Raw genomic sequence first — 22110 nt, forward strand, 5'->3', positions numbered from 1 at the left:
AAGTGCTGACTTATAAAGGATACGAGATAGTTATTTATTCCCATTTTATAGATGAGAACACTGCGGTTCTCAAGGTTATAAAGCTATTAAGCGGCAGGACTGAGATTCAAACCCAGGCTCCTCCCACCTCTTAACAATACCTCCCCGAACTCTCTGCTCATACTTCTCTGCCATACACTCTTCTCAACCTCTTCATACCTCTCTGCTTCTTTCTTTCTCCTCTACTCCAAAAATAAGCACTCCTCAGGTTTTCTTCTCTTTCTAAACTCTCTCCCTTGTTAACCTAAGAACCTCTCTTCCTTATTGACCTACCATAGCTTCAACCTTCATCTCCATCTTATGACATCTAAACCTAAATCTCTAGCTTCATCCTCTCCCTAGAACAGCAGCTCTACATTTCCCAATGTGTCCTGGTCATTCTCTACTCAGATACTGCACTAGTAGCTAACTCAACATGCCCTAAAGCAATCCAGCATAGTTCACTGAAAACGTTTTTCCCAAAGCACTACCTTCCACACATCCCAATAAACAAGGCTTAAAATCTTACAGCTTCATTTGATTCTTCTCCCTACTCTACATGCCACTAAACCTAACAGTTTGATATACCACTGCCAGATTAAGCTTTATGAAACTACTTCAAGCATATTCCTCCCATTGGCAACCTCCACTGACCGCCTACCACAACAAAGAAAATCCAAATTCCACCTGCCATTCCCCAAAACATACCACATCCTATTCTACCTGAATGTCTTTGTTCAAGCCATTCCTCTCCCTTATCCACCATCTATTTCTACCTTTCCAAATCCTACTTTTCCTTCAAGGCCACTAAAATGCCACCTCCCTCACTAAGTTTCCTCTTGTCTCCCAGTCACATGTGAGCTTCTCCCTCTGATTTCTCAAACCATTTTGTCTGTACCTTATGGTATTTATCTCAATGTATTTGTATTATAGGATAACTCATGCCTAATCTCGCCTCATGGACTATAAACTCTCAATATAAGTACGTCCCATTCATTTTTTTACTCTCTACCATACCACATAGCACAGAGCTGCTATTCATAGCACCGTGCAAAGAGCAGACTCAATAAATAACAGGTAAATGAATACGGGACAAATATCCTACTAGTAATAGTCTAGGTTCAGATATTACTAAAGCTAATCATCAAATCTCAGTCTCCCCTCCTTTAGTCTTATTTTTTTCATTAATATTTATCAGTAAATAATCAAAAAAATGTTTTAGAGTCAAAAGTTCAGGACAAATACAATTTTCTAAATAATAAATAAGAGATCTGGTTATTCAAAATAATTTATATCACACTGAATCAACTAGAAAGCTGGGTATGAAGGCAATCTGATGGAAAATCTGTCACCACAAGATTACCAGTGTGGATTTGGCTCCCTCACTCCTCCAGGGTGGGCTGCTTCTCTCTCCACCAAAATGTGTTATTTTATTGAAGAGAATAAACTTTCCCAGATAGAGGACCACTCCTTTCCATTTGAAGAGAATTTTCTAGTGACTATGCAAAAGGAAATAACGCTGGCATTGAAAAATACTTGTTAAGGATTTGAAGGCTTTTTAAATTTCTTTAAATCAACCAAATATCTGTTTTAATAAAAATCTACTGACCCAGAAACATGAACGGTAATGGATCATGATTATTTAGAGCCTATATTCCAATATTTATTATTTTTCATCCCTGATCTATGATAACTAAAGGGGCAAACAATAGTAAACCAGATTTGGCCAGCTTTACTCAGAGATAGTTGCTACAAAAAAGAGTGAGTTGAGAAAGTGTTCAGTGCAACAGTAAATCTTCAACTTTCAATTAGAAGTGATGTGTTAGCAGTATGCTTTGTACTCAACAGAGGCCAGCCAAACAATAACAAGTCAAATGTAAAAATCAGTTCAACAAACTCAAAATGTCATGTTAATAGGAAAATTCATCATTTAATTGCTTATTTAAAAGAAAAAGATCAAACGACTGTTACATCTCCAAAGAGATAATAACAAAACAGGTAAAACTCATCATTTACTTACTGAATAGAGAAATAAAATAAGTCCCTCATCTCCAACCCCTAAAATAGGCCTCAGGCAAAAATCAAAGAGGGATTAGTCCACATATTTACAAATTCCACCATCTCCACAGGTCAAATAACCCACACAGATATTTTCAGCAGTCTGTATTCCTTAATGACTTCAGTCTCCCTCTCTCTCTTTTTTTTTCCCCAAAGTAAAAAACAAAAACGAATGGCCTATTACCAAAATTTCGAAAGTCTCATTGCTGGTCTCGTATTCTCTAGAAAACCTGCTAAACCACTGCCTTTAAAAACTCAGTCCACACTATATGGCAGAAGCACTTTACATATTATGCCTCACTGAATCCTCACCAGGACCTCCAGAGTTAAAACGTGCCATGTCTCCAATACGACAGACACAGAAATTGAGGCTTAGAGTGGCTAGGTAATTCATGGGAGGTTCCCCAGCTCGCAAGCAGTGAGCTAGAATTATAACATAGGCAATTTGATCCCAGCATCCAGGTTCCCGCCTCCTAAGCCATACTGAAATACAGAAATCTGAACTGCCTCTTGTAAGTGGAGTTAAGCTGTGGAAGTGAATTACCATTTTTTCCATAAAATAAAACTGTGTAAGAACATTTAAAAAAAAAAAAAATCAGTCCATGTCACTGAACTGATTTCTTCAGTCAGTGGTTTTCAAGCCTTTAGCAACTAACTAGAGACTGTCCATAAATTGCCTTTTTATTCCTAGAATTCCAACTCTTGCTTATGTGTTTATTCAGAGTCTAGAGGTGACGAACTGACCCATTACAATCTGTTAGATTATAAGGTTCAAAGGAAGCATATATTAAGTAAAGATTTTCATACTCTGAGGAAGGGTGCAAACATCTAAAGCTCAATGAAAAAGTAGGTTTTTAAATTATTCCTTTCCAAAAGTGCAAAAGGTTCTACTATAGAGTCGGCTACGGGTAAATGCCAGTACCCTAATCCGGAGGTCCTGAAGACGGTCACCTAGGAACAGCACAGCTAAGAAAGGTCTTAGAACCACCCAAGATAAGTGAACAAGTTTTCCTTCTTAGAGAAGGCACTTAAGAACTTGAACAGCATAGAATCCATCCCCCTAATTGGGCAATTGTGTATTCTAAATCCACCACAAACTACCAAGGGCACGATGCTTTCATTAATTTTAGTGGTAATCGGGGGTTTAAACAGTTTAACAACTGTTTGGTGTGTATGTGCATGGCAAGGGGTACCACTTGTTGTGTACGTGTGACAATAACTAACACTCAAGAAGTAAAATATGGGGCCAGCCAGGTGGTGTGGTGGTTAAGTTCGCACGTTCTGCTTCGGCGGCCCAGGGTTCGCCAGTTCAGATCCCAGGTGCAGACATGTACCACTTGGCAAGCTGTTGTAGGCATCCCACATATAAAGTGGAGGAAGATGGGCACAGATGTTAGCTAAGGGCCAGTCTTCCTCAGCAAAAAAAGAGGAGGATTGGCAGCAGATGTTAGCTCAGGGCTAATTTTCCTCAAAAAAAAAAGAAAGAAAGAAAATATAACTTCCTGAAATACATTTTTGGTACGTGTATAAATTGTTAGCATATATTACAACATATGTAGATTCTTTAACAAACTGATGCTGAGATTTGATGTTTTTTACAAATTGTGAAAAGTCAAAGATTAACTATTAAAAGGAATAGTCCACCTACATTTCAACATGGTTTGAGCATTAGAAGGTGAATATTAACTAAGAATAGTTGTGGATGCCAACATGAAACAGAAGCATGAAAGCAGATGCATAGAACAAGAGCATAAATATGAAAGGAACCAAAGGAAGCAGTTGAGTACATCACACACACTAATATTTCAAATGAAAAGCAGATAGACAAGACCCATTTTATAGGCTCCAGAAAACACACTGATGAAAATTTTCCCCAAAACCAGCTTCCCTTCAAAACTTCTCCTTTTCTATCAATGACGGCAACAGGATCAATCAGACTTGAAATCCTAGAAGCATAAACAAGTCCTCATTCTGTCCACTACCATATTCTCCATCTCTAAGTCCTGTTCATTCTTCCTGTGAAATAACCTCTCCTGTGAAACGCCTTTCTGGTAAAATGACTCTAAAACTGCCCTTCCATTCTCTACGGCACTTCCTTAGACCTGCCAAATTCTCCTCACTCCTGAACTATTCATGCGTTCATTCATTCATATCTGTGCTCATTCGGACACTTACTAAGCGCTTACTGAAGTACTGTGCTAGTTCTGAACATAAACCACCATTCTAACAGGAGATAGAGACATAGATCTTAATGAAGGCACCATTTTCATAAGAGCAACACTTTATCAGGGCCCTACTATGTGACAGCTGCTATGCCTAAACACTATTAACCCATTTAAGTCCTCCCAACAGTCCTAAGAGATGGGTATAATTATCTTCTGCAAAGCAAGCAGACAGGCTCAGAGAGGTAAGGTAATTTTCCTGAGATCACATTGCTAGTAAGTTGCAGAGTGGCATTCAACGGAAACCGATTCTTTCACCACTTAGTGAATCTACTGCATCAACTCCTAAACAGCCTTTCCAATCCGGTCTAGCCTGCGCTACCGGGTTCATCATCTGAAAGCACCATTTTGTACTTGTAATCCCCTTGCTCAAAAAAAAATCTCAAAGGCTCCTTTAGTCTGGCCTGGAGTCTGACTTTGAGTCAAAAAAAACCTAGAAGTGAATCCTGTCTCTTTCCCTTACTAGTTCTGAATCCTAGAAGTCACTTAATCTCTCTAACCTTCAGTTTTCTTACCTATGAAATGAGGATAATAAGACAGAGCTGTGTAGAGATTAACTAAGATGAAATATGTGAGGCTCTAAGTACATACGTGGTTAATAAACAGTTGTTATCACTCACACCTCCTCTATACAGAACTTCTGTTTTAGCCAATCAATATACATACTGCTTCTCTTACAACGTCATTTAGATTTCTGCCTCGATTCACATTATTCTCCCTCCTCTCCATTAAGAATAAGTATTCTATAAATATCTACTACATGAATCAATGTCTGCCCAGCCTTATTCAAAGCCCAAGTCAAATGCTACTTCCTCCAAGGAGCGCTCCCTAGCCACCCTCAATGAACTTCACATCTAACTTAAGCACCACTGGGGGAAGAGGGAATAAAAAAATGCCTAATTATTCAAGACCTACTACGAACTAGAAAATATGTGATACATCTTCAATGCATTATTTCACTCAATTTTCACAGACAGAGACAAAGTAACATGCACGAGTCAAACACTAGTAACTGATGGAGCTGAGATTCAAATTCAGATGTCCCTGATCGCTTTTAAAAGCCCACTTCTTCCCATACCCTTGTCTCTTGGCACCTGGGGTTACATACTGAATCAACAACTATCCAACACTGATAAAGATCGAAGCGTTGCAATACATGCTCTAAGTCACCCTAGCCACACATATATTTGTAAGTCATGAAACAAAACTGTTATGAAATAATGCTTATACTTAGTACCTGCAATGGGTGCTAATTTTTTCTATTCTCTTCTATTTCACTTAAAATAATAGGCAGTTCTCACTAATTTTACTTCACTCAGGAGTAGCAACCAAAAGTTTGAAATATCTAGCTGTAAGAGACATAAGTCCAAATAAGATGGAGAATTTATCCTCAAGAAGTATTTAATCTAGTTGGAGATGTAACAGTAAAGCACAAACTTTTCCTGACCACCCCCTTCCCCCACTCTACCTGCTGGAATAGAAAAACCCATGTTCCTGTTGCTCCCCTGAATTTCCCTATCATGGAACATAAGCAATAAATTGTCTAGGCTGTAGACGTGACAAATGTCAAACACTCAACAAATAGTTGTTGAATGAATAAATGAGGTACAAGAAAAGTGCTATGGATTTTCAGAAGCAGAAATTACATAGATAAACTCTCTCGCCACCTGCATCATAATCCTCTAAAGGCAGAAACAATCTTTTTGTATTATTGAACATATCAAGAGCTCAGTAAAGTTTCTAGATGTTCTATTAAAAAAAAAACTGAGCTATAGACTGGCCACAATTCATGTGGAAAAGCAGATAAACATGAATCTTTGCCAAAGAAAATCAAAGGAGAAACTTCCAGCTCCAATAATAAGTTTATCAGACTAGACTCTATATCATTATTCAAAGTGTAGCTCTTTGCACATCAATATTACCAGCAGCTCCATATTACCTGAGAGTTTGTTAGAAATGCAGACTCTCAGGCCCCACAGACCGACTGAATCAGAATGCTCATTTTAACAAGATCTCCAAGGGATTCCTAACTAACACACAATGAAGTTTGAAAAGCATCAGTCTATATGATAAAAATGAAACTGGCTTCTGCAAGCTCAAAGCTGCCATCTTCTCCTGTGCTATCTCTGTAATAAATAATCAGACTTCTCAACAAATACTACAGATATGTCCATGTCACACTTTTAGGCACATTAGGGTACAAATCCAAATTATTACTCAATTTGAGGTAAGAAGTGACCATCCATTGAATATGGAACTTTCAAGAAATACACAAAAAATATGATCTCTGCCTTCTTAAGACACAGATTCTATTGGACAAGATAATGAGGCAATGAACTTCAACAGTCAAAGTAATAAATCTTTAGTATCAACGACGAAGTTACTGAAAAAAAAATGCCAGTGAGAACATTTAAGGACAAACTTCTTTAACAGTTCTCAGTGCTTACATACACATATTTCCACATATTCTCTATTAAAACCTGCAAACTTAGATTGCCCTACATGTAATAAAGGACTTGGGTGACATAAAGTCAGATCTCCTAACCACCTTTACTGACCCAAAGACTAGAACCACCCTTTAAATCACCACGCGAAATCTCAACCAGGAGTCTACTTTGTGAACTTGCAAAAACACCTGCAAAACCCTCAAACCACAATCCTGTCATCCCAAACTGATACAAGACCTGAAGTCACGGGAATTTGCTGTCAAATATACCCTTACAAAAAAATTAGGGTGTAGGGGCAAAAAAGAGGGAACTAGATGAGGAAAGACTGCCGGCCATTTCTCATTGCCTCGCTGACCCATAAATACCGTCTCGCGTAGGATGTGGGATATCCACCTCTTGCGACCTCCCATCATCCCACCCTCCTCCACACCCCCCCGCAAAAAACACTCTGACTCCTCCAAATGAGAAACCTACACAGGGCGAGTCCCCCAAGCCCCTCGGGAGTACGACTGCACTCCTGGCCCATCCTCCTTACGAAACTCGCCCTGGGGGACGGGCTAACGGGTCTCACCAAGTACAGGGGGGCATAGATCTTCAGGGACTCCTCCAGGGCGCCCCCGGTGATCTGTACGAAGGAGACCCCGCAGGAAGGGTGCCAAGTGTGGCCGATCTCGTAGCAGTTATGAGGAATGGACTTGCTGAGAGCCGCCATGACGAGGAGCCGCGCGCAGGGCCCGGCGGGGGTGAGCCGATGCTAGGGAGGGACGTGGGAAGGACGGACGGCACCGCCAGCCCAGCCACCGCCCGCTCGCCCGGCCGGCCGCGGGAGGTGCGGAAAGGAGGGGAAAGGTCACGCGACCCGGGTTACTCAGGGCCAAAGTCCTCGGATGTTGAGCCCCCGGCGTATCGCAGCTCGAGGGGGCGGGGCGCTCACCGGGGAGGCGGGGAGAGGCGGAGCGTGCGCACTCACTCAAGCGGGCCTCCGCCGCAGGCGCGCGCCCGCTCCTCCGAGCCCGGCGGGGGCCGACAGGGTGAGAGGGCAGCTCGGGGACGCGCCTGCCTCCGCACTCCTCACGCGCGGCCCCGCGCCCGAGCGCGAGCGCCGTGGCTGATGCGCAATCATGGCTCAGTTGTGTCGCATTGTACTCCACCTCCGTCCTCTCAAAGCCCGGCCAAGTAGAACTGAGGGCAGTGGAAGAAAGCGATTAAATGTCTTTGTTGGGAGCTGAGCCCAGACAACCGTCCTCCTCAGACTGTCAGCTCCCCTTCCCTAGAGTGCCAGGTAATAAATAGCTAAGGCTGCCTGCTGCTTGCGACCGCACTGCTCCCAACTGCTGGGCTTTCTAAGCTCTGTGGTGTCTGAGAAGGCTTGAAAAATCTGTTAGCCGTGTTCATACACTTCCTGTGCGGGGAGAAAAGGCAGTAGATCATCCTGTCCAAACCCAGGACGACTGAGCAGTCCTAGCTGCAGAATCCACGACCAGCGCTCATCAGCCAAATAGTACACACGGTAGAGGCGGCAGTGGTGTTAGAACTCAGACCTGGCTAAGGAGCTTGACCAACGATTGGCATGACAAGGGACCTGTGTGACCTGTGAGTCACATAACCTCTCTAAATGTCAGTTTTCTCACCTATAATAACCTTCCATTCTCCTTGGAATTCTAAATTTTCTTAAAGCAAGAGCCTACCACCTTCAGAGGAATCCCATTCTAACCTAGTCTCCATTCGTTCCTTCTACAAATATTTGCTGAGCATGTACTATTTTCCAAGCACTGTTCTAAGCTCTGTAGATTCAGATGTAGACATGAGAGACAAGGCTTCTGCCCACCCCTCCTTCTCCTCCCAGTGCAGCAGAGCTGGAGCCCCAGCTGCTGTTGCAGCTGCCTACACAGCAGCTTCTGCAGTTACAGTGAAGGAGAGTCAAGTCACCAAAGTTTTTAGTAAGAAAGTAAGGACATCTACACAAGAGGAGATCGAAAAAAGAAGGAAACCAATTCTTTTCTGTTTAAGTGATGACAAAAGACAAATAATTGTAGAGGAAGCAAAGCAGGTCTTGGTGGGTGAACTGGTGACACCATGTAGAGGACCCCTACACAGGTTTGGTGAAGTTGCCGCATCTGAATGATGGCCAGTTTGCTAAGAAAGAAGCCCTAGTACAGTCACACGTCGCTTAACAACATGGATATGTTTTGAGAAATGCATCCATAGGCAATTTCATCATTTTGCAAACCTCATAGAGTGCACTTACACAAACCTAGATGGTGTAGCCTACTACACACCTAGGCTATATAATACTAATCTTAGGGGACCGCCATCATATGCTGTACATTGTTGACCAAAACATCGTTAGGTGGCCCATGACTGTATTTATATTCTGGGCTCCTGAAAGTGCACCTTTAAAAAACAAGGTGATTTATGCTAGCTCTAAAGCTGCCATTACAAACATAAGTAGCAAATAAGTGGCTTGGATGATATTAAGGACCGTTCCTCACTTGGAGAGAAATTGGGAGGCAATGCAGTAGTCTTGTTTGAAGGAAAACCCTTATAAAATGACAGTCAAATGCGGTCTGGATGTTAAGCAACTTCTACTTCTCCAACTCAGTCAATTGGAATAGTATTAGGTTTTGTTTTGTTTTGTTCCCCTTCCCAATGGGCCCATCCAAAACAATGAACAAAGGAAATACTCATTTAAGCAGCCTATCAGTGACTGCCTTTAGACTGTTTAATACTGTTATTTTTATAGAATCCAAGGAATGCCTTCTCATCATATTTTAGCCAAAACAACTGTTTATATCCTCCCTTGCAGCAAGCACTACAATGAATGTGATTGTGAATGTGGTAACTTAGAATACTGCAAAGGGTAAGCTAACTGAATGCCTTGAAAGTATTATCAATTGTCAGGTGGTAAACTTTATTCAGTATTATTTATAGTTGCACTTAACTGCAGTTCTGTGAGGCTCAAGCATTCATACACCTCACCTACCTTGGCAAGCCTGTTTCTGTGACATGGCAGCACGGATATAACAATATGCACTGAAAACACTTTTGTAATGAGTTTAATCCCTACCCCAAAAGGAATGCCAACTAAGTTGTGTTAACTGAGCCATCAACTTTTTCTAGTACCTGTTCTAGTGTCTTGTTCATTCCTGTTATCTGCATATCTTTTGTAAAAAAGTAGCTGTGATTAATGCCTTTCTGTTTTCCACTGTGTGTACACTAATAAGTGTATGAATAAGTATAGTAGTTTTATGTTTACCATGTGAGTAGTCTTGAAACACTAAAGATATTTTGAATATTAGTCATGATGGCAATTTCTATATAAAAGAACCTTAAATGGAACATTACTTTTAAGCTCAAACTACCCACTCTCACAAAAATGGCCATGTTGCAATAAAAATTGTAGCATATTACAAAAACGAGAGAGAAACAAGGTTTCTATTTTCATGAACCTAGAACTCTAGAGGAGGAAGACAGAAAAGCAAGAAAACTAAACAAGATAATATGATATATGTAATAATAAAATATGATAGTATAAATTGAGATAAGATAGGTATTTGGAGGAAATAAAAGAGGAGTACTCATTAAATGAAAAGCCTAAAATAACAGTGGTAAAAAGATAAAGGTTTATGTCTATCTCAGGTAAACATAAACAGTCCTAGGCTAAGATAGTGGCTTGATAACCATCAGAGATCCCAGACTCCTGACAGGTTGCTTTGCCAACTGTTACCTGTGATTTCCACCCTGACTTGTAAGACAGCTGTTTCACCTTGAGCCCTCTCACCCACATGCTAGCCAGGAAGACCAGCAAAGAGAAAGAGAGAACATACTTCCTCTCTTTAAGAAAATTTCCCAGGGCCAGCCCTGTGGCTTAGTAGTTAAGTTTGGCACGCTCTGCTTTAGTGGCCTAGGTTTGGTTCCCAGGTGTGGACCTACACCACTTGTCAGCAGCCATGCTGTGATGGCAACCCACATACAAACTAGAAGAAGTGTGGCACAGATGTTAGCTCAGGGTGAAACTTCCTCAACAACAACAAGAAAAGAAAACTTCCCAGAAGATCTATCAACCTACTTCTCTTCATATCCCATTGGCCAAAGCTTAGTCACATGACCACACTTAGTTGCAAGAGAGGCTGGGAAATGTAGTTGTTTTTTACTGGTTGGACAAATGTCCAGCTAACATTTGAGGTTTTATTACTGAGCAAAATGAAAAGAACAGATACCGAGGGCAAGCAGCAGTGTCTGCCATCGTTCTGTCCTTCTCAAAGGGTACAATCTAAAGTCCCATGCAGCTATGCCATCCTGTTCAAAGCCCAGGATCTTCCTCAGGACCAAGTACAGCTCTCGTGTTCAAGTCATCTTCCCCCCTTAACACATCCAATATACAATAGTAGGATGGGAAGATGATAATGATAATTTTTTTTTTAAATCTCCAATTCAAATATGAGAGGATCAGAAACACAGCATAAAATTGTCCATAGAAATTACAGAAATAGTATTGCAGGATTATCCTACTTAATTTCAATAATCCATCCCTGAAAACCTGATGGTCCACAAGAAAATGCTAACTGGGAGCCTATTTTTAAATGGGAAAAAAAATATGTTATACATCGACCCCAAAATTCCTAAAATGTATTTAAAAAAAAGTAAAATGCCAAGTATAAGTAACAAACTCTCCTGCTAGGATGCACAATATTTAAAGAACAGCACTAAAATCACTAAACAATTAACATAGTTGCTATCAGTTGCTTTTGAATGTAATAGTTCGTGTAGTTTGCATGCATAATGATAAACATGTTTACCATGTGGCACAGCAAATACATACCAATAACTAAGGAAATTTTAAAATTATAATTAAAAGTAGGCAATTTCTTTTAATTAACTGTTAAATGGAGACATGAAACTTAAAGATATTTGAGAAGGGAAGAACACAGCTATTGTTATCACAGGCGCCAAAGAGGACAGTGCTGATGAGTCAGATGACAAAGAAGTAATTTCAGGCAAACTCTCAGGTTCAAATGAATGGAAAGGGTATTCTCTATCCTTGCTGGTGATGCTATAGAGACTCCGGAACAGGAAGGCATTGATAAATTCTCAGGGAGGATGATCTGTGCTTTAGGATGAAAAAAAGCAAAATGAAGCAGTTTGCAGAAAAACAGTAGTTTACATGTATAAATTCCTTTATGTGGTATTCTAAAATATAGCAGGCTGTTTTTAAAAGAAAGTCTTCTCATCAAGCTGCCATGAAGTTTCAGGGTAATGTTACACATTGTATCTGCATGGGCCATTTATTCTTTTAGGCTGTCTATGACCAGTAGCTTGACTGGATACTCTCTTGGGTCTTTATTGTTGCTTCTTTTCCTTAAAAAAAGACTTTAGGGCTCATCAACAAGGTGAAGCAAAGAGTTTCTTCAAAGAAGATACATAGTGAATGAAGGAAATTAATCCGGCAATTTGAATTCAAAGGCTTTGACGACATGCCAAGCTGAAAATTGTTGCTCTTGCAAGATTCTGGCTTTGAAGATGTCGATGAAAAAGAATGGAAGAGCTCTTAAGATCTCATGCGAGGATTTAACCGCCCTAAATTGTTCAGCTTTACATGCAGTCATTGTAGAAAAGCGTATCAGGCAGAAGCAAAATGACAAAGCATGGCTCAAACTAAGTAAGACACTGTGGTCCCTCTTAATTCCACCAACATTCAGATACACGTTCTCTTTGTTGATACCAGGCAAGCTTTTGAAAATACCTACATATGCTTTTGATTTTCTACCAATTCTGGTTGCAGCATAACCTCACATTTTTCTTCACATCGTTTTATTTAAAATACTATATTCAGTTTTTAAGATGTAAATATAAATTTTTGCCATAGAAACATTGAAAGCTGTTATATTGAGAAATATTTAAGCTCTTTCAGTCCAAGGAGGTAGTACTTCTGCCAATATAATTCTCTTTAAAATTTGAGGGATTCTTATATATCAAATTATAACCACTCCATTAAAAAAAAAAAAAAAAGAAGCTACACCCACGAATATCTTTGAGACAGACACTTTCCATTGTGAGCTGAGAGTCAGGAAGCTGTTGGAAAATGCCCTTAGAATATTTAGAAGCTCTTTTATCAAGCTGAGAAGGTCCAGGGAGAATAGTCTTAAATATTTCTAGTCTTAAAAAAGAATCTTACAGCTGCACCTGAATTTAACCTTTGCCTTAGAGCAATTCCTTACGTTCAGAATCTTTTACCATCTGGAGAGGCTGGAAATGAAAAACAGCTTTATTTTTTAACCCAAAGATCCTAGGTTCTTTATATTTCCTCTAAATTCTGCTTAAAAATTGAATATTCTTTTTTTTTTTTCGCATCTCTATGTATTATCACACATAATTTTTTAAAAATCAATTGGTACTTTCAACATTCTGCCTGGAAATTTCCTTAACCAAATGTATCAGTTTGTTAGAGATATTTTCTGTTTTCCACAATTTATCAGGCAATAGCGTTGCCAAACTTCCCTCCGCTACATAACGGGGATCTCTGTTGCTCCAGCCTCTGTTAAAAATTTCCTCACTGTCCTTCAAGGCTTTAAGAATTCTACAAAATGCTCTCAAATAACCTTATGAAATATCCGGGCACACTATCTGTAGAATTCCCAGTGTTTATGTTAGTTTGATGTTATCAGTACTTGGAGACTATGGCTGAGGACACCATCCTCCCCCACTTCGAACTCCTACCACTCCCACCACAGAATTTGAAAGTGAAAGATTTATGATTGTTCTCTGAGAGGGAAAATATGAAAATCCACATATTATTAGATAGGAGTAGATATATAAAAGAAACGCCTCAGAGGTGAACCACATCTGTCTAAAAAGTTAGACAATGTAATAACATGCCTAAAAAGAAAAGTTGATAGGCTTGAGAGCAAAAAAAGAGAGAACCACTGAGGCAATTCAGCCGTATGTCTAGGGGAGTGGACTCTGCAGTGCAGCAAGCTCGCATGTTCTGGACCCTCTGACAAAACTGTCTCTACTAAGAAATGGATTCATGAGCTCTGTTGGAAGGATGTCATTAAACATTTGCTTTATCTAACTAATGCCCTTTTTCTGAGAACAGGGGTACCAAACAAACTTTTATTATGGCTTGACTCCCATGCAAGTCTGTCCCAGTGAGAGAATGGGCTTGATCATGGTAAAACAGATATCCTAGTTTGTATATGAGGCCTTTTTTTCTTCGTCACTTAACAAATTGGCGTTTTGATTTATGTACTCATTTATGAGCTGGTTTTGTGTTGCCTCACCTATGAGAGACAGACACTCCCTTGGTGTCCTGTCAAAACCAGATTTCTGACCTTGGCAGTTTGTAGGTAATGAATCCCGTGTTACCCAAGAAAGCTTAGGCTATGCTGAGATAGCAAATATTCCCCTAGATCTCGGGGGCTTAGTTTTGTGCTCACATGAAGTCCAAAGCAGGTTGGCCAGCTCTTCAGGGCAACTTTCCTCCAAGTTGTGATTCAAGGTTGAAAGTTCCTCCATCTTTATTGGGCCTTCAATGGTTGCATTTTGTATATATATATATATTTTTTTTTTTTTGCTTGTTTGATTTATGTGCATAATTTTTGGTGGTTGTTCACAGTAACGTACAAAAAATGTAAGTGTACAGCTTAATAAATTTTTCCATTTGTCTTCATTCCTGAGACTATCCAGAAAGAGTTTTTGCATCTTGCCAGAAGGCTTTCATGTGCCCCTTTCCAGTTAATACACTTCCCAGTTAATATCAGAGGTAACCACTATTCTGATTCCTATCACCATAGCTTCATTTTGCCTTTTCCTCAAATTTACATTAATGGAAGCATACACTAATAGTTTTTGGTGTCTGGCTTCTTTCACACAAGAGTTTGTGCATGTTAGTGTGGGCAGTTGTAGTTCATTCATTTTTATCACTGTGTAATATTCTATTGTATGAATACAGTGAAATTTTCCCATTCCAGGACATTTGAGTTGTAAGTTTTGTGCTATCATAACTAAAACTACTCTGAACATTCTTTTATTTGGCTTTCTGTAAGCATACATTTTTGTTTCTCTTGGGCATATCCCTAGGAATGGAGCTGCTAGGTCATGGGGCAGGCATATATTTAAGTTTAGTAGATACCAATTGTTTTTATTTTATTTATTTTTATTTATTTATTTTTGGCTGAGGAAGATTCTCCCTGAGCTAACATCTGTGCCACATTTCTATTTTGTATGTAAGTCACAGCCACAGCATGGCTGCTGATGAGTGGTGTAGGGCCACACCCAGGAACCAAACCTGGGCCACCGAAGCAGAGCACACCAAACGTAACCCTAGGTCATGAGGCCGGCCCCTAATTGTTTTTCTTTTGAAGGGCCAGGACTCAAAGTGGTTTACACTACTTCTGCTTACCTTCCGTTTCCAGAATCTAGTTACATGGCCTCAGCCTAACTTCAAGGGAGGATGGGAAGTGTAGTCTTTCTGTGGGACCAGAAAAGGAAGATGAGATGAGATTTAAGCATCTACCACTGTCTCTGCCACAAAACACCGACCCCAGGGTCAGGCCACTGGGGAGACAACTGGCTAATCTTCTCAGTTGATTCTCTTTCACCCTTGTGGACTGCATGACCCTCCTTTTTCAAATGTATATGTGTGCAACTGTACAGCTTGTTTTGAATGAACTAATGCAAGCTGATCATCATCACTTGCTGCGATGGACTGAATGTTTGTGTCTCCCCAAAATTCAGAATTGAAATCCTATCTCCCAATGTGATAGTATTATTCGGTGGGGCCTCTGGGGGTGATTAGATCATGAGGTGGAGCCCCCATGAAAGGGATTACTGCTCTTTATGAAAGAGACTCGAAAGAGCACTCTTGTCCCTTCCACCTTGTGAGAACACAGCCAGGGGCGCTGGCCGTGACCCAGGACGCAGATCCTCACCTCACATGGAATCAGCAGGTGCCTTCATCTTGGACTTCCCAGCCTCCAGAACTGTGGGAAATAAACGTATGTTATTTAAGCCACCCAGTCTATAGCAGCCCAAACAGAATAAGACATTTACATTTAAATTTGTAATAAAACTCCCTCTCATTGTAAGCTCCTTGAAAGCCGGATCTACTTCTGATTCGTCTTTGTCATTTTCTGTGCCACATAGCACAGTGCCTTGCACATAGAACACGTTTGATCAAACATTGAATGAATAAATAAAGGGAAGTCTTGGTGGGAGAGAAATTTTAAAGCACTATGTCTTCTTAAAAAAGAAAGCAAGAGGGGCTGGCCCCGTGGCCGAGTGGTTAAGTTTGCGTGCTCCGCTGCAGGCGGCCCAGTGTTTCGTTGGTTCGAATCCCGGGCGCGGACATGGCACTGCTGATCAAACCACGCTGAGGCAGCCTCCCACATGCCACAACTAGAAGGACCCACAACGAAGAATATACAACTATGTACTGGGGGGCTTTGGGGACAAAAAGGAAAAACAATAAAACCTTTAAAAGAAAGAAAGCAAGAGGGGCCGGCCTGGTGGTGCAGCAGTTAAGTTTGCACATTCCGCTTCTCAGCAGCCCGGGGTTTGCCAGTTTGGATGCCGGGTGCAGACATGGCACCGCTCGGCACACCATGCTGAGGTAGGCATCCCACATATAAAGTAGAGGAAGATGCGCATGGATGTTAGCTCAGGGCCAGGCTTCCTCAGCAAAAAGAGGAGGACTGGCAGTAGTTAGCTCAGGGCTAATCTTCCTCAAAAAACAAAAAAACAAGAAAAAGAAAGCAAGACAAAAATATCAATAACATTATTTCTTATTTTTTTGCTTGTTCATTTTTGGTTTACTTCCTTAACTCCCTACTACACTCCCAGTTCCTTGGAGGCAGAATCTATGCCCGCTTTTTCATCTTTATATTTTCCCTCAGCACCTAGAATACTAGTGTGAAACTGCCATATTTTGAGGGAACAACTGACTCTCATATAGAATTTTGGTTTATCACCTCTGTCTATAGTTTCTAGAAATGGCCTTTTACACTTTTTTAATGTTGGGGCAATATTAGCCCGACCTCAAGCTTGTGGTCCTCTCAAATGATCAATGAGCACGCAAAACTATCCATAAGCTCCATAATTCTGCAATATCTACAAGTTATTACAATTCCATGGTATGTAATTTACTTGAGCCTGGACACTTAAATTCATAGAAAATAGCTAAATTCTTTTTGTCTTCTCACCTACCTTGGGCTCTAATTATCCTTAATTTTATTCTTTCTCATAAATGATAATTATTTTTGATAGAAAATAAAAAAGCAAAAGAGGAGTTAATCACTTTGTGTTCTGCTTGGCATCCATTTAGATTACGTTATTTGCCCCTAAGCATAGGGCCTACTCCTCCCGTCTGGGGGCAAACATAGTGACAAAGTTCCATTTGCTGCCCATAAGGAGACTCAATCAATTGCTCACTCTGTAATTTAGCTATATCCTCAGAGTTCTTCTTGCTATTTGCGCCTGTGCTTCCTTGATGAGGTGCCTCTTTTTCTAACTTTTCACAGTCCTTTGAAAATCTATGCATGACATGTAGCACCAGCATTTTATTTTTCTTTGTGAAGGTTCTACTGCTGTTTTTAAGCAATATTTTTTGAAACTCTGGTACATTAAAAACTGCAGCGCTTTGAAGGCAGGGACCATCTCTTGTATTTCTTTGCATGTCAGATGTGCTCATAGTTGGTTGTCAATATAATCTTCTAAAATAAATGCAATGGTTTGTCTCTCTGCAATTGATATTACCCGTTTGAAAAGTGGAGATACATTTTTGCTTAAAGTAATTTAGAGAATTATTATATATCAAATGCATTAAGCTTTTCAAAACTGCAATATCCTACAAAATAGATGAAGTGTCTTTAGTGCCTAACCCCATGTCTAGTACATAGGCACCCTCAAGTATTTTTTGAATCAGTAAAATACAATTTAAAATATACCTTTATAGCTAAACTTCTATAGTTAGCACTTGATAGTTATACTCTCTTTTGAAGACTCAAGTAACGGGCCATTTATGGTTTTCTTCTTTCTCTATGGTTTTCAATATTTGTTTTCCCAAAAGCTTCAGTACATATCTAAACCTGCCCAGCAACCACATTCTTATATATTACAAATTCTAAGAGCATGCAGGTACTTTTTATCAAGCATCTTATCACTTTCAATGTACAAATCAGTGCTCCATGATGGTTAGAATCAAGTCCAAAGGCAGAAATTTTCCTCATTAAGATTATCTTATGAAAGATAAAATTATCTGCACGAATTTATTTGATGGTCTGCTCTTAATAGAATAAGACCTAACTGAATAGCTGAAGAGTTCCTTCCTTACTAAATCTCTTTGGGTTAGTTTGTGATCAATTTTGAAAAAGTATTTTCCACACAGTCTGAAGGACAAAGCCATCTGTCATAAGCACTCAAAGTAGCGCTTTATTTTCTGTCTTTTTAAAAAAACAATTCACAACCAAATTCTCTTCATTTTGTGTCTATCCTCTTGTTTGAAGATTTCCTCCTTTAAAATACTGCATCTCATATACTTGTAGTCTGACTATAAATTAGCAATATTTTTAGAAGTCATTTTGGCAGGATATATGAACATTTTAAATGTACTTGTCCAGCAGCCGGCCCTGTGGCTGAGTGGTTAAGTGCTCATGCTCCGCATTATCAGCCCTAGGTTCGTCAGTTTGGATCCTGGGCACGGATCTAGCACCACTCATCAAGCCATGGTGAGGCGCCCTCCCACATAGAGATACTAGAAGAACCTACAGCTAGGATATACAATTATATAATGGGAGGCTTTGGGGAGAAAAAAAAAGAGGAAGAGTGGCAACAGATGTTAGCTCACGGCCAATCTTCATCACCAAACAATAAATAAATAAAATGAATTCACCAAACGATTCTAATCTCAGGTCTCTAGTCTACAGAAATATTCACAAAAAATTTCCCAAGCATTATTTATAAGAGCAAGAATATTAAAAATAATCTAAATGTCCATCTTAGGGACATGTGAAATAAATTTTGATATACCCATATTGTGGAACACAGACAGTAAAAAGAGTAAGGTAGATCTGCATGTACCAATATTGAAGGATGTTCATGATATTCCATTGAATGGGGAAGAAAAATCACAGACTATTTTACATAGAGTGAGATCATTGCTTAAAAAGTAAAAAGTATTTTGTGTATATGTATTTGTGTACATGTTTACATAGACATTGAAAAAGGTGTAGGAGAATACACAACAAATAAAGGGATCAAGATAGAGCTCTTTCACTTTTTATTTTATATACTACTATATTATTTAATTTTTTCCCAGTTAGTATACATTGTACTTGCTTTCCAACACTTCCTTCTGGATTAGTTTTTTTCTTGCTAGAGTTCATTTTAGGTCATGAGTACTAATTGTTCTAAATCTTTATATGTCCCAAAACAGCATTGTTTTACCCTCCCTCTACCTCAAACTAGTGATAATTGGGTTATTAATTAAATTATAGATTCAAAGTAAATTTCCCCTCAGTAATTTAAAAATATTGCTCCATTGTTTCTTGCATAGACTTTTGCTAACTAGATATCCAGTGTTATTTGATTCTTCTTCCTTTGTAGGTTATTTGTCTTTCTACTCTGGTAGTTTTTAGGGTTTTCTCTTTATTGCTGCTATTTTGTTACATGTTTCTAGCTATGTTTCTTTATTTCATTTTTTTGTGTTATTGTGCTAGAATTTAATGAACTCTTCTAATCTGAAGTATAATGTCTTTTTTCAGTGCTAGAAAATTAAAGAATCACGTTTCCTCTTTTCTTGGGAAATCTCCTGGAAATTCTATTAGACTAGAATTTTTTAGCCTGCAGTCTGTGGATAAAATTTAGGGAAGTCCATGAACTTGGATGAAAAAACAATTACATTTTTATTTTCACTAATATCTATCTGAAAGCTAATATTTTCCAGTATTTGAATGTAGCCACAAATCACAGCAGTATTGGCAGTATCCTGACATTATCACCAATAGAAATCAGATATTTTCGTATTATATTACAATTGTGGCAGATATCTCGAAAATGATAGTAAACTAGCTGTCAGATCTTGTTATTTAATTTGTTAATATATCATAAAATCTTAACATTTTGATAACTGCATTTTAATATAATTGACTTCTTTTATAATCTTAAATATTTTATTTTATGCATTTAAAAGTATTATTCTGTGGGGCTGGCCTGGTGGTGCAGCGGTTAAGTGCACACATTCCACTTCGGTGGCCTGGAGTTCACCAGTTCAGATCCCAGGTGCAGATATGGCACTGCTTGGCCATATGCATGCAAGCCATGCTGTGTAGACATCCCACGTATAAAGTAGAGGAAGATGGGCACAGATGTTAGCTCAGGGCCAGTCTTCCTCAGCAAAAAGAGGAGGATTGGCAGCAGTTAGCTCAGGGCTAATCTTCCTCAAAAAAAAAAGAAGTATTATTCTGAGAAGGTGCTATGGTCTGAATGTTTGTGTCCCCTCAAAATCCCTATGATGAAATTCTAACACCCACTGTGATGGTATTAGGAGGTGGGGGCCTTTGGGAGGTGCTTTGCTCATGAGAGTGGAGCCCTCATGAATGGGATTAGTGCCCTTATAACAGAGGCCCCAAAGAGCTCTCTTGCCCCTTCTGCCGTGTGAGGACACAGTCAGAGCGTACAGGTTATGAACCAGTTAGAGAGCTGACACCAGAACACGCCCATGCTGACATCTTGATCTTGGACTTCTGAGCCTCTAGAACTATGAGAAATAAACTGTTATAAACTACTCAGTCTGTGGTGTTTTGTTTTAGCAGCCAGATCAGACTTAAGACAAGAGATGCATAGGCTTTACTAAGCTGCGAAGAGATCTATGGCACGAAACATTTTAAAAACACCTGCATGAGACTGATGACAAAATCTCGGTAACCTCAGTGCCTCTTAGTGTGACTTTCGGTTTCAATCTTTCTATCTCTTAATCTCTTCCGTTAGATTAGAGAGAACCAGAAGGCCCCCAGTCAAAGCAGCACATGACCAAGAACAGCAGTTTTGAGGTGGCGGGAGCATCACCTCACTGCTCTGGTTTTTCATTTGATCACAGCTTCTGAGCCCAAGAAAGCCCCTTCCCTGTTTTTGAATATTTATTAATCTTATGTATATATATATTTTTTATCAATCCTGCAATTTTGAAGAGGGAGCGAGAAAGGATTGGTATGCACACCGTCCATTCTGTCTGCCATCTTAAAGCTGGGATGCATGTATTTATTTCACATTTAGAAAAAGAAGGAAAGATGCGGTGGTACATCCTTTCCCCTTCTATCAATTTTTTTCAATATATAATATTGTAAAAATATACCTTTACAAGGCTATTTTACAAGTGAGAAAACTGAGGGTGGTACAGGGTAATGATTGATTCAAAGTCACGTAACTAGTTAATAAGAGGGCTTGGACTGGAACTCGGGTCATCCGGCTTCTTTTCTAGTGCTTGTTCCTTGGAGCTCTCTGAGGATATATCTCTGTCCTTTCCAGGAGCTAATCATGCTGATGTTACAAACCATAGTTAAGAAAAATCATTGCGTTGTTATTGTACATGTGGTTCTCTCTGCCTAAGATATTTTCAATCAGTTGGTCAACAAATATTTTAGAACATTTGATGTATGCCAAGAGCTGAGCTGGGAGCCAGGCAGACAACAAGGAACAAGACTCAGTCCTAACCCAGTCCTTACAGTCAGTCTAGTAAGAAGAATAGGCAACTTCTTTGAATTCCTCTCCCCTTCTTTTGGGCCTTCTACTCACCTTTAAGTCCGACTCAAATGTTTCTTCTCTGTGAAGCTTTCTGGGTAGAGTTAGTTGTTCCTCTCTGTGCTTCCCCAACAGAAGGTTCACGCATCTGTTATCAATGGAGAACAGGCTTTTTATTTTAATATTTTAGTTAACAGTGTTTCCTGCCACCCCACTTACCTCTATCCTGCAACCACGTGGGACAGAACTCGGGGGCAGGTTTGCTCATTCATCTTGTAGCAACCGCAGGACTTAGCACAGTGCCTGGCACGTAGGAGGAATGAATGGAACTGAAGTCAAGAGAAAAGAGTGGAAGCTTCTCTATGAACTTGCACTTGTTTTTTAAATTAAGAATGGAATTCCCCATTGATGATTTTTAAGTTTCTGATTGGTAAAAATCCATTTTTATTATTTGGGCTAGTGGCCAATATAAATGGAAATAGATATGAGCACTCGCCAGCTGTTGTTAATTATAAATTCTTAAAGTCTATTCAGAAACGTATTGAGAAAATCTACCTTTTGCTTCAATTTATCTGAGTCAGTGATCTACACAAACTAAACCCACTAAAATCCACACCTCCAAATTCATTTAA

At 39.6% G+C, this 22110-nt stretch overlaps 1 protein-coding gene, 1 long non-coding RNA gene and 1 pseudogene across 3 annotated transcripts in view; 1 reads left to right on the forward strand and 2 right to left on the reverse strand.

The window, feature by feature from the left end:
* Window positions 1–7928, reverse strand: part of TMEM135 (transmembrane protein 135) — a 240996-nt gene extending 233068 nt beyond the window's left edge. Inside the window, exon 1 of one of the 2 annotated variants that reach the window (XM_008540482.2) lies at window positions 7317–7928. In XM_008540482.2, the coding sequence (XP_008538704.1) occupies window positions 7317–7457 (141 nt within the window). In that variant the 5' untranslated portion in view covers window positions 7458–7928. The remainder of the gene's footprint in view (window positions 1–7316) is intronic. The other variant, XM_070623941.1, reaches the window with a different exon arrangement.
* Window positions 7929–8549: 621 nt separating this feature from the next.
* On the forward strand, window positions 8550–9361 carry LOC103564631 (cofilin-2 pseudogene; annotated as a pseudogene).
* Window positions 9362–13079: 3718 nt separating this feature from the next.
* Window positions 13080–22110, reverse strand: part of LOC103564605 (uncharacterized) — a 58094-nt gene continuing 49063 nt past the window's right edge. Inside the window, exons 3-5 of the long non-coding RNA XR_011541107.1 lie at window positions 21533–21626; window positions 15676–15726; window positions 13080–15215 (exon numbers count right to left, since the gene is read on the reverse strand). This is a non-coding gene — a long non-coding RNA (uncharacterized lncRNA). The remainder of the gene's footprint in view (window positions 15216–15675; window positions 15727–21532; window positions 21627–22110) is intronic.

Source organism: Equus przewalskii, chromosome 6 (assembly GCF_037783145.1).
Source record: "Equus przewalskii isolate Varuska chromosome 6, EquPr2, whole genome shotgun sequence".
In the NCBI taxonomy this organism is placed as follows: domain Eukaryota; kingdom Metazoa; phylum Chordata; class Mammalia; order Perissodactyla; family Equidae; genus Equus; species Equus przewalskii.